Source organism: Equus quagga, chromosome 5 (assembly GCF_021613505.1).
Source record: "Equus quagga isolate Etosha38 chromosome 5, UCLA_HA_Equagga_1.0, whole genome shotgun sequence".
Lineage (NCBI taxonomy): Eukaryota > Metazoa > Chordata > Mammalia > Perissodactyla > Equidae > Equus > Equus quagga.
In genome coordinates this window covers 18,681,609-18,695,068 of record NC_060271.1, presented here as the reverse complement: position 1 = coordinate 18,695,068, position 13,460 = coordinate 18,681,609, and the positions used below count along the sequence as shown (strand labels likewise).

Sequence of the window (13,460 nt, the reverse complement as noted above, 5' to 3'; positions counted from 1 at the left end):
ATAAAACACTTTAGGATCCCAGAGCAGAAAGAGATGGAAGAAGAAGGAGGGCATTTCCTTGCTGAGGCTGTGGGCAGCTGCCCTGAAGTCTACAGAGCAGGGATGTGGCCTCCCTACTGGTGCCCTGCTTGTCATCAACAGTGTGAGGCTGAGGAGAGACATAAATTTTAAACTGATCTGTGCTTAAAATGTCCTCTTTGGGGACAAATTTCCCCCATGGACAGGCTCATCTCAGTGACCTTTGTTTTTATTGACTTTGGAGACTCTCAACAGTTGGAGAAAAAAGTGGTCGTTGAAAAATATTTATTATATGTTTGGGTAAGAGCCCTCCTTGGGCTTTTCCATATAAAAATGGATGTGTTTGTATGTGTGTTAAAGTAGGAAGGCAGGCAGTGAGGCTGCTGGTGTGTTGGGGGGGGGGGTGGCGCTGTTTATGAGTTTCATCAGATAAGAAGGAATGTCAAAGTCAGCCTTTATCTTTATATGGAATGGGCATGGAGTAATTGGGGATAAAACCAACTGCTGAACTGATTGCTCTTTTGATACCACTGGCATTAAAGTTGCAATTGTGGAGGCATCGTGATATTTTAGGATACATGCTCATAATTGAGTGAGATTTTCAGAAAGTTCGGAGTGTAAAATTTGAAGGGACTCCTAGTGGAAATCAGTCCTAGATAGTGGACCATAGGTGACCATGGCACTGTTAGTATGGGATCCCCACACTGGGAAAGGAAGCTTCCGAATAACTCTGTGAGGAGTCTTAAAGAAAAGATTGGTGGGAGAAGCCTTTGGACCATGATCTTTAAGTTGACAGTATCGACAGTGGTGTGATTCTTTGGCTGTTCAGGATGTGAATCAAGTTGGTATGTGACGTTTTCTGGGCAGCCAAGCTCTACATCCCATCCCTTCTACCCTTTCAGGGCAGACACAGCCAGACTACTCACTTTCCAGCCCAGGCTGGAAAACAAAGTGACTGAGTGTCAGGTCAGATGGCTGACATGTCTCTGAGGCCCTGTGTCCATCATGTGATATAGGGATCACAGACTGACCATCCTCTATGACAGATAAGAAGTAACTTCTCAAGATAAGTGTGAAATCCCTTCAGAATGAAAGTCCTCAAGGCCAAGGGGCCTGAAACCCTCACTGGTCTCTGAAGGAACTATCTTCAGGGAGCTGCTCCCTCACTTGCAGGCTGTTCACAAAGCCTGAGGACAGCAGCAGCCAGAGACAGAGGCAGTGTGTTCTGACACAGTAAGCCTGTAAAATGTGGGTTGAGACTGAAGGCAGGAGCCTATGACTGGAGCGTGAGTTTCCTCTGCTGAGCATGAGAGCATAGGGAGGACACAGGGTCAGGAGAGCAGCTACTGCTAGTCACACACCAGCTCCTTCCTAAGAGGCAGGAGCTGGCAGTTCAACAGTGTGGGGTTTTTTAATCTGTTTTTTGCTGCTTCTTTTGTTTTATTTTTAACATGTCAGAGTAGTAAGCCTCCTCAGAACGTAATCAGAGTTCCAGAGTGGTGTCTGTCCTTGGCATAACTCAGGTTGCATTGTCTCTCTTGTTGATCAGTCCAGGGCATGTTGATGGGAGTGGGACCAGGCTGTGGCTGGACACAAGCCTCGCAGTGGGTTTTCAAGATAGAGAGAAATGAGAACTAATTATGATTCTTGCTGAGTGTGGGATTTAGATAATAGAAGATAAGTGGCCCGCTTTCCTATTCACCTGGTGTTGTTGATACTTCCCTTGTGGGAAATAGTTAACACAGAAGCAGGATGACAGGAGCTAGCTGACAAAAATGGTTTTCAGAATGGTAGGTAGACAAGCACTAGGAGCTGGATGGGAGTGGGTTAACAGCAATTGTACTTTGATGTCAGACAAAGGCCTTCTCTAGCCCATTCCTTCTCTCAGGAGGACTCCCTACTCCCAGCTGCTATCAATATCCACGATACCTGGCTTATTGGAACAAGGAAAATTGCTGAAAATCCCTTCCTCCTCCCTATCTTGGCTCCCACTGCCAGTCTCCTGCCCACGCTATTAGTGGATCTGTTGAGTGAAGAATTTGGCTCTATACCAGTGTCCTTGCCACAAGCCCTCAGAGTCCCTACAATTTCGGGTGAATAGTCAGATAACATTGGGGGTAGAAATGATGAGATAGAGATTAGTTGGTATATTTTTTTCTGGACTCAGGCTTTTCAGTTTACAAGTATCCCTTTCCCATTTCTCCTCCTTAATTATAGGGACTTGTTTTACTAATATTGGCTTTGTATTGCAAGAAGAAAGCAAAATTAACCAGATGATTCTATTGGAGGGATGTAGCAGTTAAAGTTTTACAGTTAGAGCTTTGTTTAAGAAAGGGTTTTTTTCTTTTGCAATTATCTTGCTTAGGGGCCGGCACCATGGTCGAGTGGTTAAGTTCGTGCGCTCTGGTGGCCAAGGGTTTCGCTGGTTTGGATCCTGGGTGCAGACATGGCACCGCTCGTCACGCCACGTTGAGGCAGCGTTCCACATGCCACAACTAGAATGACCCACAACTAAAATATCCAACTATGTATTGGGGGGATTTGAGGAGAAAAAGCAGGAAAAAAAAAGAGGAAGATTGGTAACAGTTGTTAGCTCAGGTGCCAATCTTTAAAAAAAAAATCTTAATTAAAAATATTACTAAGGAATCATTATTTTTTAGGTGCAACAATGATGGTGTGGTTATGTTTAAAAATGTTATCTTTTAGAGATACATACTGAAGGGTTTATGGAGGAAATGATATGTGTGGGATTTGCTTCATGACAATAGAGGAGGGGCGAAGTGGGTGGAGTGCAGATGAAACAAGAATTAGCTGTGAACTGATAATAGTTGAAACTGAGTGGTGGGTACGTAGGAGTTCATTATACCATTCTGTCTCTTTTTGTATTTATTTGAAATTTCCCATTTCAAATGGAAAGTTAAGAAAAATAATGGTGAAAGTTATATAACACATATACTGAAAGAGGATCAATATCTAGAATATATGAAGTGTTGTATAGGTGAAGTGGTTAAGAGAGTAGAGCCTGATTGTCTGAGTTTGAATTCCAGCTCTGCTACTCACTAGCACTATACCTTGGGACAAGTTACTTAACTTCTCTGTGGCACAATTTCCTCGTTTGTAAAGTCAGGATAAGAATAGTATATACTTTGTAGGGTCGTTGTGAGAATTATATGTGCTAACATAAGTAAGAATGTTATCGTTTAAAGAATCCCTACAAATAAACAAGAAAAAGGTAAACATCCTAGTAGCAAAATAAAGGAAAGCCCAGGAATAAGCAGTTCACAAAAAAAGAAACCCAAATGCCTCATACACACGAGTCTTTCTGCCTAGTAATCTAAGGTATAAAAATCAAAACAATCAGATACCATTTTATACCCATCAGATTGGCAGAAAATAAAAAGTCTGAAAATACCAAGTGTAGACGAGAATGTAGAGTGATGGAAAACCTCTTCAGCCCCTGTGGGTGGAAGTGTAAATTGGTACTGTTATTTGGAGAGTAGTTTATCCATGTTTAGGATAATTGAAAAATGCCCATATTCTATGACCTAGGGCTTCCATTCTAGCTATATTCTATAGAGAGACCTCTACAACTCTGAATTTGAATACTGAAAGGAACACCCCTGACCATTACCTAACGCTGGTGTTGGTCATAAAAACAGCTGCCCTTAGATCCCTCTAGCCAGGCATTTGTAATGAACTACTGCATTGTACCCTCTTCTGCTTCTTGAATGAAAGTTTTCAAAGTCTGGCGCCTTCCCTTGTGGTGGGATGAGGTCACCTAGAAACTTCAGGATATGACTCAAGTACCTATTTGCTCTTACATCGTCTCATTTCCTGAGACTTACATAGACTTAGAAAGTCCAAACTTTTCATCCTGGTGTTTCAGATGCTCCATTATATTATCTAATCTTCTCTCCGATATCAGTCCTACCTGTCTTAATGGGCAACCCCTTAACCGTCTACTATTCCTGTTTAAACTTATGTCAGCTTCCAGTCTTTGTTTGCATCCACTTTCTACCTGGAATTCTTCTTTCTCTTTGTCTATTCTATAATGTCCTTCAAGGATGCATTTAAATAATACTTCTTGAAGAAATAGTTTTTATCACTCCAGCCCATACTAACTTTTCATTCTGCTAAGATCCTCTATTGGATATTACTATTTACTGTATTACCGTTGCTCTTTTTGGGCCTTTAATTATGTGGAACTCTTTTATGTGACCTGCCACATATGACTAAATATAAGGTAAGATTTTTTTTTTCCCTCCAGAACTTAGCCTTCAGAAGAGAGAGATTCTCTTTGTATTTGACTTTTTATAAAATGTTTCTTGTTACTGGGCTCTCAGTGAAATTATAATCAGTTTGTGAAAAAGGATGAATGAATTTGTGTCATCGTCTGCTAATTCAGTCAACAGCAATTTTTGTAGAGATCAACTGACATAATTGGTTAAACAAAAAGGAGAGACCAAAAATGTAAGAAAGTTTTAGTTATTGTTCTTGGGAATATAACTTACTAGTTTGAAGTGTTGAAAGTAACTATTTAAAAATTTTTTTAATTAAAAATTAAAATAGGGGCCAGCTCCATGGCCGAGTGGTTAAGTTCGCGTGCTCCGCTGCAGCGGCCCAGGGTTCGGATCCTGGGCGCAGACATGGCACCGCTCGTCAGCCCACGTTGAGGCTGCGTCCCACATCCCACAACTGGAAGGACCTACAACTAGGATATACAACTATGTACGGGGGGCCAGGGCTGGGGGGAGTTGGGGAGATAAAGCAGACAAAAAAATTAAAATAATCACATTAAAAATTTTTTTAAAAATCACTCATATCACTTATAAAACACACGCAGCAAGTGGTCACATTATGGAGATCATACATAAATACTAATAGAATAAAAGGAAAAAACCTAATCCACTGTTAATGGAACTGGATTCTTGTGTCTGGGCATGAAATTTCCACTGAGAGCATAGATTCAGAAAAGTGCTATTATATCTCAAAAATCTTCAGAAGGAATGTACATGACATGTTCTAGACAATTCACTCAAAACATAGCTTTATTTTTTTTAAAAAACAGCTTATTGCTGAAAAAGACAATGTCAAAGATGCATGTGAAGAGTTTGAATTACAGTATAGGTAGAAGAAGCATTAATACTAAATTAATGCATTAGTATTAATTTTAAATATATATATATGTGTATAAATAAACATAAAAATTTGTATGTTCAAGAGGACCACAAAGCTTTCCTTTCCTCCATTTTTCTCTTCCATTCACCTGTTGTCATTTGGGAAAATTTGGGACTGCCTTTATTTGGGGTAGCCTTATTTTAGCCAGGTATGGCATGTCTCCACTAAGTTGTTTCATGGCAAGCATGTCTCCTTTTCTGTGTCCTCTTTTTCACCTGGCTAACTTCTACTTATATTTTGAAACTTAGCCTAGATGCCGTCGTCTCGAAGTCTCTTGGCATTGTCAATTTGGGTTACTTGCTGATCTCTGTCACAGCGTGGATCTCTCTGTATAGTATATCTGTCTCCCCCACTAAACTGCTTGAGCTTGGCACCCCGAGGTTCTGCTTTTGTGTTGAGATAACAGGAACTTAAGCACAGCTCCTAGAACAAAGTGGCTGCTCAATAAATAACAACAGAACAAGTAAATGGTGTTTGACTTTTTTTGTTCTTTCTCCATAGTGCCTTGCAGTGTTAAGTACAGATGAGATGTTGTTCAGTGAATACTTAGTGAATTATTAGGAACACATTAAGTTTCTAGATATGCTTCAGAGGAGGAATTAATCAAGCCTTGGGAAGTGTGGGTTGAAAGAGAATTCAAATAGATGTGCATAGCCTCTGGGATGGTATTGAGGCTGTCCTCCCTCTCCAAATGGCTTTCTTTTAAAAATCCAGAGGAGGGAGAAAGCTCCCTGACACTGAAGCTGGGTTTCTGCATTTGGGAGATTAAGGTAAAAGCTTCTGCTTAGCCCAAAGCCAGCACCGTGCACATCACATGTGAGCATTTCATGGAGAGATGGACAAAAGCCAAATTTAATTACTGAGATGGCTGTGACGATAATCCCATTTTTCTCATCCAGTTCACAGTCTAGGAAGGGCCCTCATCCAAACATGGTATTTTTGCTTTCCCTGAGGGAGCCAAACATTTCTCTGTCTCATTATAACCTTGTGGAAAATCTGAAATAAAGCTGTTCATTGAACTATTTTCAGTGCAATTTACAAAGATATTGTGATTGGCAGATAGGAGATGCGATCAGAGAGATTGACTGTGGTTGTACTAGACATACAATATCAATAATTAACTGGAATTTCTTTTTTGGGTAAAGAGCCCAAATACTCAGATTTCATTTTGCTTATTCAAATTCTATCCTTTTTCCCTTGAACAAATCTGTTTCCTGTTCTCAATGTTTTGCCTTAATGTGCATGTGAAGCTCTACAATGAAAGAACTGGGATATGTCAGTGCAGGTGGCATTTAGCCATGGAAATAAGCAGTTAGAAATGTTGTTAAGGAGAAGTGGGATAGAATTGGTACTTGGGAGGGGCTGTTTACACTGGAGTCAGGTCTGACTCAAAGGCTTTTGATTTTTATTATTGGTAAAGAGTATTTTATAGCTTTCATTAGAAAAGTAAAGTGTGCTCATTATCTAAAGTCTGAAAAAAAGAAAATTCAAGGGAAAATAAAACTATCCATAGTCCCACTCCAGGGGAGACAACCATTGTTAATATTAGCCCAGGCTTGTTTGATTATTCACATTGCTTTGAAATTGCTAAGTAAATTTGCTGTCAAAAAAGTAACATGTCTCAGGATTCTAGGTGGGCCTTACCACAAAATATATTTATTTTTTATTTTCATTGCGTTGTTTGTAAACCAAGGGATTACTAATGAAAACATGTTAAGTGTTCTCCATATGACCAGCACAATGCTAGGTGCAATGGGCCACAATCACTGATTCTCAGAATTGCAGGTTATTTCTTCCAAAGCATCTCAACTTCTGCTTGAATGTGTCTAGTGGCAAGGAGCTCTCCCTCATAGTGGCTGCTGATATTCAATTTTAGATAGTTCTGATTGTTCCAGCTTCTCAGGAAACCTATAGTCTTGGGGAGATAAGATCAAATGTATGAAATAATAGCCAATAATGCACAGTAACGTTTAATTAAACAGTGATACCTACTGTCAGTGCTTGGGAGTTAGATGAGAAAGAATTGAAGGCAGACCATCATCCATACAAGGAAGAACAACGGGACCTCTCTTTGTTTTACACAGCCCTGTGTCTGGGCTAGGTGCTTTCCTGTAGAGTTGATTATCACAGCAATCCTGGAAAGGTAGTAGGTATTATTTCCACTTTACAGATGTTACAGCTGAGGTGCAACTTGCAGTTGGTAAAGTTGAGATTCAAATCCAGGTCTGTGTGGAATCAAAGGCTGCACTTTCTGCTCTCCCACACTGCCATCTCTCTAAAGTAGATCTTGTTTCTGCTCTCCCACACTGCCATCTCTCTAAAGTAGATCTTGTGCTAGGTTTGGGGGATTTCTTAAAGTAACTTTTTTTCTTATTATAAAAATGCGCATAGAAATAGAAGATTTGGAAAATATAAATATCACCTATAATGCTTCATTTAGAAATAACTAATATAAACTGGTAATAACTGATTACCAGTTTGATACATTTCTCTTCTGTATTTACACTCACATACATATATGCAGCTATCACATAGATTATGCACTTATGTATATATATGTGTATATAACTATATATATTATATTGTTTGTATTCTTTTTCTTTTTGTAAAATATGGTTATTTTCCTATGTCATTAAAATTTTCTAAAACATACCTTGTTAAGTGCCTCAAAGAATTCTACCATGTGTATATACTATAATTTGTAACCAATCAATGCCTTATTAGAGTTTAAGTACTTTAACTTTTTGCTATCATATTTATCATGTTTTGATAGTATTTTGTTTTGATAAACATTATTGTATAAAATTTTTTGTGCTTGTCTCTGGTTTCCTATCAAGTTTATAAATATTTTAAGACTTTTGATTCAAAACTGCCATCCAGAGAACTTATATCATTTATACTCTCACCAGTGGCAGTGTATGAGAATATCCAATGTTAGATATTCTCTCCAATACTGAATAGTATCATTAAAAAATTTTCCTAATTTGGTAGGTGAAAAGTGATGTCTCATGGTTTTAATTTGCATTTCTTTGGCTGCTAAAGAGAGTGAGCATATATTGGGGTCATCTGAAGTGCTGCTAGCCTTGCCTCTCCCTCTTTTTCTAAGAGACATAATGTATGAAGAAGAGAAAGTTAAAAGGCTTCATCTTATTTATCCTAAATTACTCCATGTGCTGTCTTTTGGCAGATCTCTGACATCTACATTAGTGGAGAATCAGGGGACATGTCAGCCAAGGAGAAGCTGCTCCTGTGGACCCAGAAGGTGACAGCTGGTTACACAGGAATCAAATGCACCAACTTTTCCTCCTGCTGGAGTGATGGGAAGATGTTCAATGCACTTATTCACCGATACAGGTAAATATGGTGGAATTTCATTGTGCCTGGAGGGGCTTCTTCTCATCTCTTGCTTGTAATTAGTTATAATACCACTTTTCCCCTCAACTAAGAATCAAGGCTCTGATTCATTTTATTCATTTAAAAAAGGAATATGTATTGAACTCCTGCTATTCAAGGCACTGGGCACATATAGCAGTGAAGAAAATAGCAAAAGTTCTTGCTCTCATGGAGCTTACCTTCCAGTGGGGAAAATAGGCAATAAACAGATAAATGTATGCTGTCGTACAGTGCTAAGAGAGTGACAAGGGGTTGTGGTACTTTTGACAGGGTGGTCAGAGATGGCCTCTCTGATGAGGATGTTGGAACAGAGCCATGAGGGTGTGGGTCATGAAGGCCTCTAGGGACAGAGTGTGTCACTTAGAGGAAGTAGCAAGCGCAAAGGGCCTGAAGTAGGGGCTTGTTTGGAGTGGTTGAGGAACAGCAGGTGGCTGGGGTGAGATGAGTAAGGAAGATAGGAATGTTGAACCACAAAAGGCAAAATTATTGCACTCTTAGTGGTCATAAATACTCCTCAATTTTCACTCTGTATTAGTTTATGATACCTTTCCCATGAAATCCAACAAACCTACTGTTGTGTAAGTTTAGAATTAGGGAGCTCTGGGCTCCTGGCGTGCAATTAAAAATGGGCTTAGTACCCCTCTAGACCTCCTGCTTTCTTTCTAACTCATTCAGTGTTTCTCAGCTTGAAGTACATTTAAGAGGGTTCTTTGTGTAAACTCATGTATGATGTGTAGATGATGGCCTTTCATGTGCTTTGGTGGATTTTTACAGACCTGATCTGGTAGATATGGAGAGAGTACAAATCCAAAGTAACCGAGAGAATCTGGAACAGGCTTTCGAAGTGGCAGAAAGACTGGGGGTCACCCGGTTACTGGATGCAGAAGGTGAGAGTTCACCAAAGTTGAATAAGTTTAGCATATACTCGCTATTCCTTCTCCTGGCAGGTTCCTTTGTTTTCACTAAGAAATTTCTTACACTTTCTTTCCCAGATGTGGATGTGCCATCTCCAGATGAAAAGTCTGTAATCACTTATGTGTCTTCGATTTATGATGCCTTCCCTAAAGTCCCTGAGGGTGGAGAAGGGATCAGTGCTACGGTAAAAGAACACTTTCCTAAAATACCTTCTGACTTTGATTTGTTTGGGTGGAATGTATTAATTAGACCATGTTTCTTAAATACTTGTTATATACAGAGCAAACTGAATCCACATCCTCTTTATACATGGTCGTTGTCCTTGATCCCTGGGAAGCAGTCTAGATAGCGCTAATTTTGTAGCATCCAGCATAGACTATCCTAGATGTCAGGAAATTGAATCCCCTCTTGAGAGCCCTTGAGGAGCTTTGAAACTGGGACTTTGAGCGTTATACCGAGCAGCTGTGTAGGCAATTAGAGGAAAGGATTTCCTGTGGTTTGGGATGGCGTGAGCTACTTTCTCCTGTGCTTGTTTTGCATACTGCTAATCAGAAGGTGTGTGACATCTACCTTTTGGCAATAGGAAGTAGACTCCAGGTGGCAAGAATACCAAAGCCGAGTGGACTCCCTCATTCCCTGGATCAAACAGCATATAATACTGATGTCAGATAAATCTTTCCCCCAGAACCCTGTTGAACTAAAGGTAAAGTCATGGATTTAAATAGTTTTTTGTAAATTCACTCTAGAGAGTGAGTCTCAGAGCTTGTTGCTGCTGGCTTCTGGGTGAGGTGATTTGAGAAACTGGGCCAGGTTACTTGCATCCATTCATTCATTCACCAAATATTAATTTTGTAGGCACTTTATAACCAATATATACACTTCAAAGAAACAGAAATTCTGGCCAAGGAAAGAGAAAAAGGAAGAATTGAGGAATTATATAAATTGTTAGAGGTAAGGAAACTTATCTTTTGCTGAGACTTGAGTTTGGTGGTGGCCCTGTTGTTGCTTAGTCAGATTCCTGGCGTCCTCCTCCCAACCTGCATTAACAGCGATATTCTCAGGGTGACCAATCTAGCAGCACACTCAGGCTGCTCTTGAAATTTATGGTAAAGGGAAAGTATCAGCTATCTGTGTTTTCTAAAGGGCCTGTTGAAAAATGGCATACATTTATTCAGAAGTCTTGAGTTTTGTGGATGTTTTCCTTTTTCTCAGAGGGAAGCTAATTCTTTCCCTATGATGGAAAGAAAAGAGACTTCCATTCGCATTTTGATTCCTAGAGAATTTCAAGCTGTTGAGATGGGCATTTAACCTTTCTGGAATGGGGATTATTGAGAGGACAGGAGGATTTGTGGAAAATGTAGAAGGAATGGAAGGATTTAAAGCACATAGTCCCTGTATTTTAGAGGTGACTTTTTTACTCTTACCTCAAGGTGAGGTACTGCTAAATATTCAGTTGTTTACGCTTATTAGACAATGAGAAAAACTACTGAATGGCTGGGTAAAGAAGCAAGAAGTGATGTACAAAGAATAAATAACAACTGAGGGTATGGCTGTGGTTTTGGACTAAAAGAGTATCTCTGGGTTTTTTAAGGTGTGGATTGAATTTGGCCGAATTAAACTGCCTCAAGGTTATCACCCTAATGATGTGGAAGAAGAGTGGGGAAAGCTCATCATTGAGATGCTGGAGCGAGAGAAATCGCTTCGGCCTGCTGTGGAGAGGTGGGTGCAGAGCCTGAAGGTGATCTGACATTACTTACTGGGGCCACTTTGACCCCCACGCTTGACAATGGTTTTTATCTTATTTTAGGCTGGAATTGCTGCTACAGATTGCAAACAAAATCCAGAATGGTGCTTTGAACTGTGAAGAAAAATTGACACTAGCTAAGAATACACTGCAGGCCGTAAGTCTGTGACTGTTTTGTCTCACCTCTTATGTCACATATTTTCCACTTCTCAGCCTGTGCTCTAATGGTTGAAGTTAACAGTTGAGGAGTCCAGCTGTGTTACTTCCTTACTCTCGGAATTGCAGTGCTCCACTTGGCTCCCTCGGCCCTAGTGGGTGTGCGTTCTCGAACTCTTATTCTTCCTTTCTCTCTCAGGATGCTGCTCATCTGGAATCAGGACAACCAGTCCAGTGTGAGTCAGATGTCATCATGTACATTCAGGAATGTGAAGGTCTTATCAGGCAGCTGCAGGTGGATCTCCAGATCCTACGGGATGAAAATTATTACCAGCTGGAAGAGCTAGCTTTTAGGTGAGGAAAACGGGACTCAAATGGAGGGCTTGCACACTGTTGAGGATCATGGATCAAGAGTCAGGCACTGAATCTTGTAACTTGAATCTTGAGGTCAGTGTCTCAAGAGGGGATACTACAGGTATTTTGGGCAGGAAAGTTCTCATGGTGGAGGACAGTTCTCTGTTATTGCAGGCCCCTGCCTTCTAAGTACCTGTAGGATTCCCTAATCATTGTAGCATCTTATAACAGCCCCACATGTTTCAGAGTGACTTGCAGGGGTGTGATACCACATCTTGTTTAGAACTGCAGGTGATCCAATGCATCATTTTATAGAGGAGGAAACCAAGACCCACAGAGGGGATGAGGATCATCTGAGTCACATGGTTTGTATAGAGCCAAAACTAGAACCCACATCTTTTGGCTCTAATCCCTTGTTTGTTCTGTTTTACCATGAAGGAGTTATATAAATGGGTATTGGTTTGCCTACCTCCAATTAACACTGTAATTTGGCATTTGCCTCAAAGACAACTCTAAACGATGAAGATGTTAATAAAACCACCTTACGTTCATACAACACTTTTTCTTTCTCAAAACACTTCCTGATATGATCTCACTTTTATTTTTACCTCATCCTTGTCAAATGGATAGGGAAGGTTTTTGTCTTAAAAAATGTGTTACAGATTTAAATCTCCTCCTTCTATCTCTTCCATTTCAGGGTTATGCGTCTACAGGATGAGCTGGTCACCTTGCGTCTAGAGTGCACAAACTTGTATCGGAAGGGCCATTTCACTTCACTTGAACTGGTTCCACCCTCTACTTTGACCACTACTCATCTGAAGGCAGAACCCCTGACCAAGGGAACCCATTCTTCTTCTGCCTCCTGGTTCCGGAAGCCCATGACTCGGGCTGAACTTGTGTCTATCTCCTCCTCTGAAGATGAAGGCAATCTCCGATTTGTGTATGAACTACTCTCTTGGGTAGAAGAAATGCAGGTGAGTGTATGTTCCAAATGCTTATGCAGTGCACTGAGGTTTACTGGATCCAGCAGCTTTTCTAAGAGGACTAGGGTTCTCTATATCCCTTGTATAGATTACCTTAATTGTTGATGCTGCCAAGACCCACACCCTATTCTCCTTAAATTTTAAATGATTGGGATCAAAGCATCATAATCCCACACTGAATAGCATAGCCTATTCTAATTTGAAGCCATTTGGATATCTCTTCTGTTCAGCTAACTGTGCCCTAAGTGGAGCCTATAGGAGAAACTCCAAAGTCTATAAATCTCGGTTATCTTTTCTAAAATTTCCTCATTGGCAGAGGAGCTTATTCTTCACATTTGTTGTTCATCTTAGTTCTTAAGTTGAAGCAAGGCTGCAGTGTTTCACAATTCTAAGGGGTGCTATTTATATGTATTCTAGGATGATGGTTCAAGTTCCATATTGTCCTTCTTGTCCTTCTAACCCTTTTGTATTAAATTCTTCCGATCTCCTAATGATGGATTCCCCATGGACCAATAAATGAAAATATCCAAAGACAAACTAACTCTTATAAAATTATCTTCCATTGGCCAGGGTTGATGCCATGATAGTTCTTTCTTATATCCGCTCTATTTGTGAAATGAAGAGACTCCATAAAGGCAAATGCCTAAACTATATAGTTCGGCCTCTTCAGCCTGTGGAAACACCTTTCTAGGCGATAAATCCAGGAATGCATTCCTACA

At 40.2% G+C, this 13,460-nt stretch overlaps 1 protein-coding gene across 20 annotated transcripts in view; it reads left to right on the top strand.

Annotated features, from left to right (window-relative positions):
* The window catches only part of MACF1 (microtubule actin crosslinking factor 1), a 324,410-nt gene that overhangs the window by 154,534 nt on the left and 156,416 nt on the right, over positions 1-13,460 (top strand). For all 20 annotated transcript variants that reach the window (XM_046661294.1, XM_046661293.1, XM_046661299.1 and 17 more), the window contains 9 exons: positions 8,384-8,550; positions 9,364-9,476; positions 9,582-9,688; positions 10,088-10,207; positions 10,360-10,455; positions 11,096-11,223; positions 11,312-11,405; positions 11,604-11,758; positions 12,456-12,732. In XM_046661294.1, the coding sequence (XP_046517250.1) occupies positions 8,384-8,550; positions 9,364-9,476; positions 9,582-9,688; positions 10,088-10,207; positions 10,360-10,455; positions 11,096-11,223; positions 11,312-11,405; positions 11,604-11,758; positions 12,456-12,732 (1,257 nt within the window). The remainder of the gene's footprint in view (positions 1-8,383; positions 8,551-9,363; positions 9,477-9,581; positions 9,689-10,087; positions 10,208-10,359; positions 10,456-11,095; positions 11,224-11,311; positions 11,406-11,603; positions 11,759-12,455; positions 12,733-13,460) is intronic.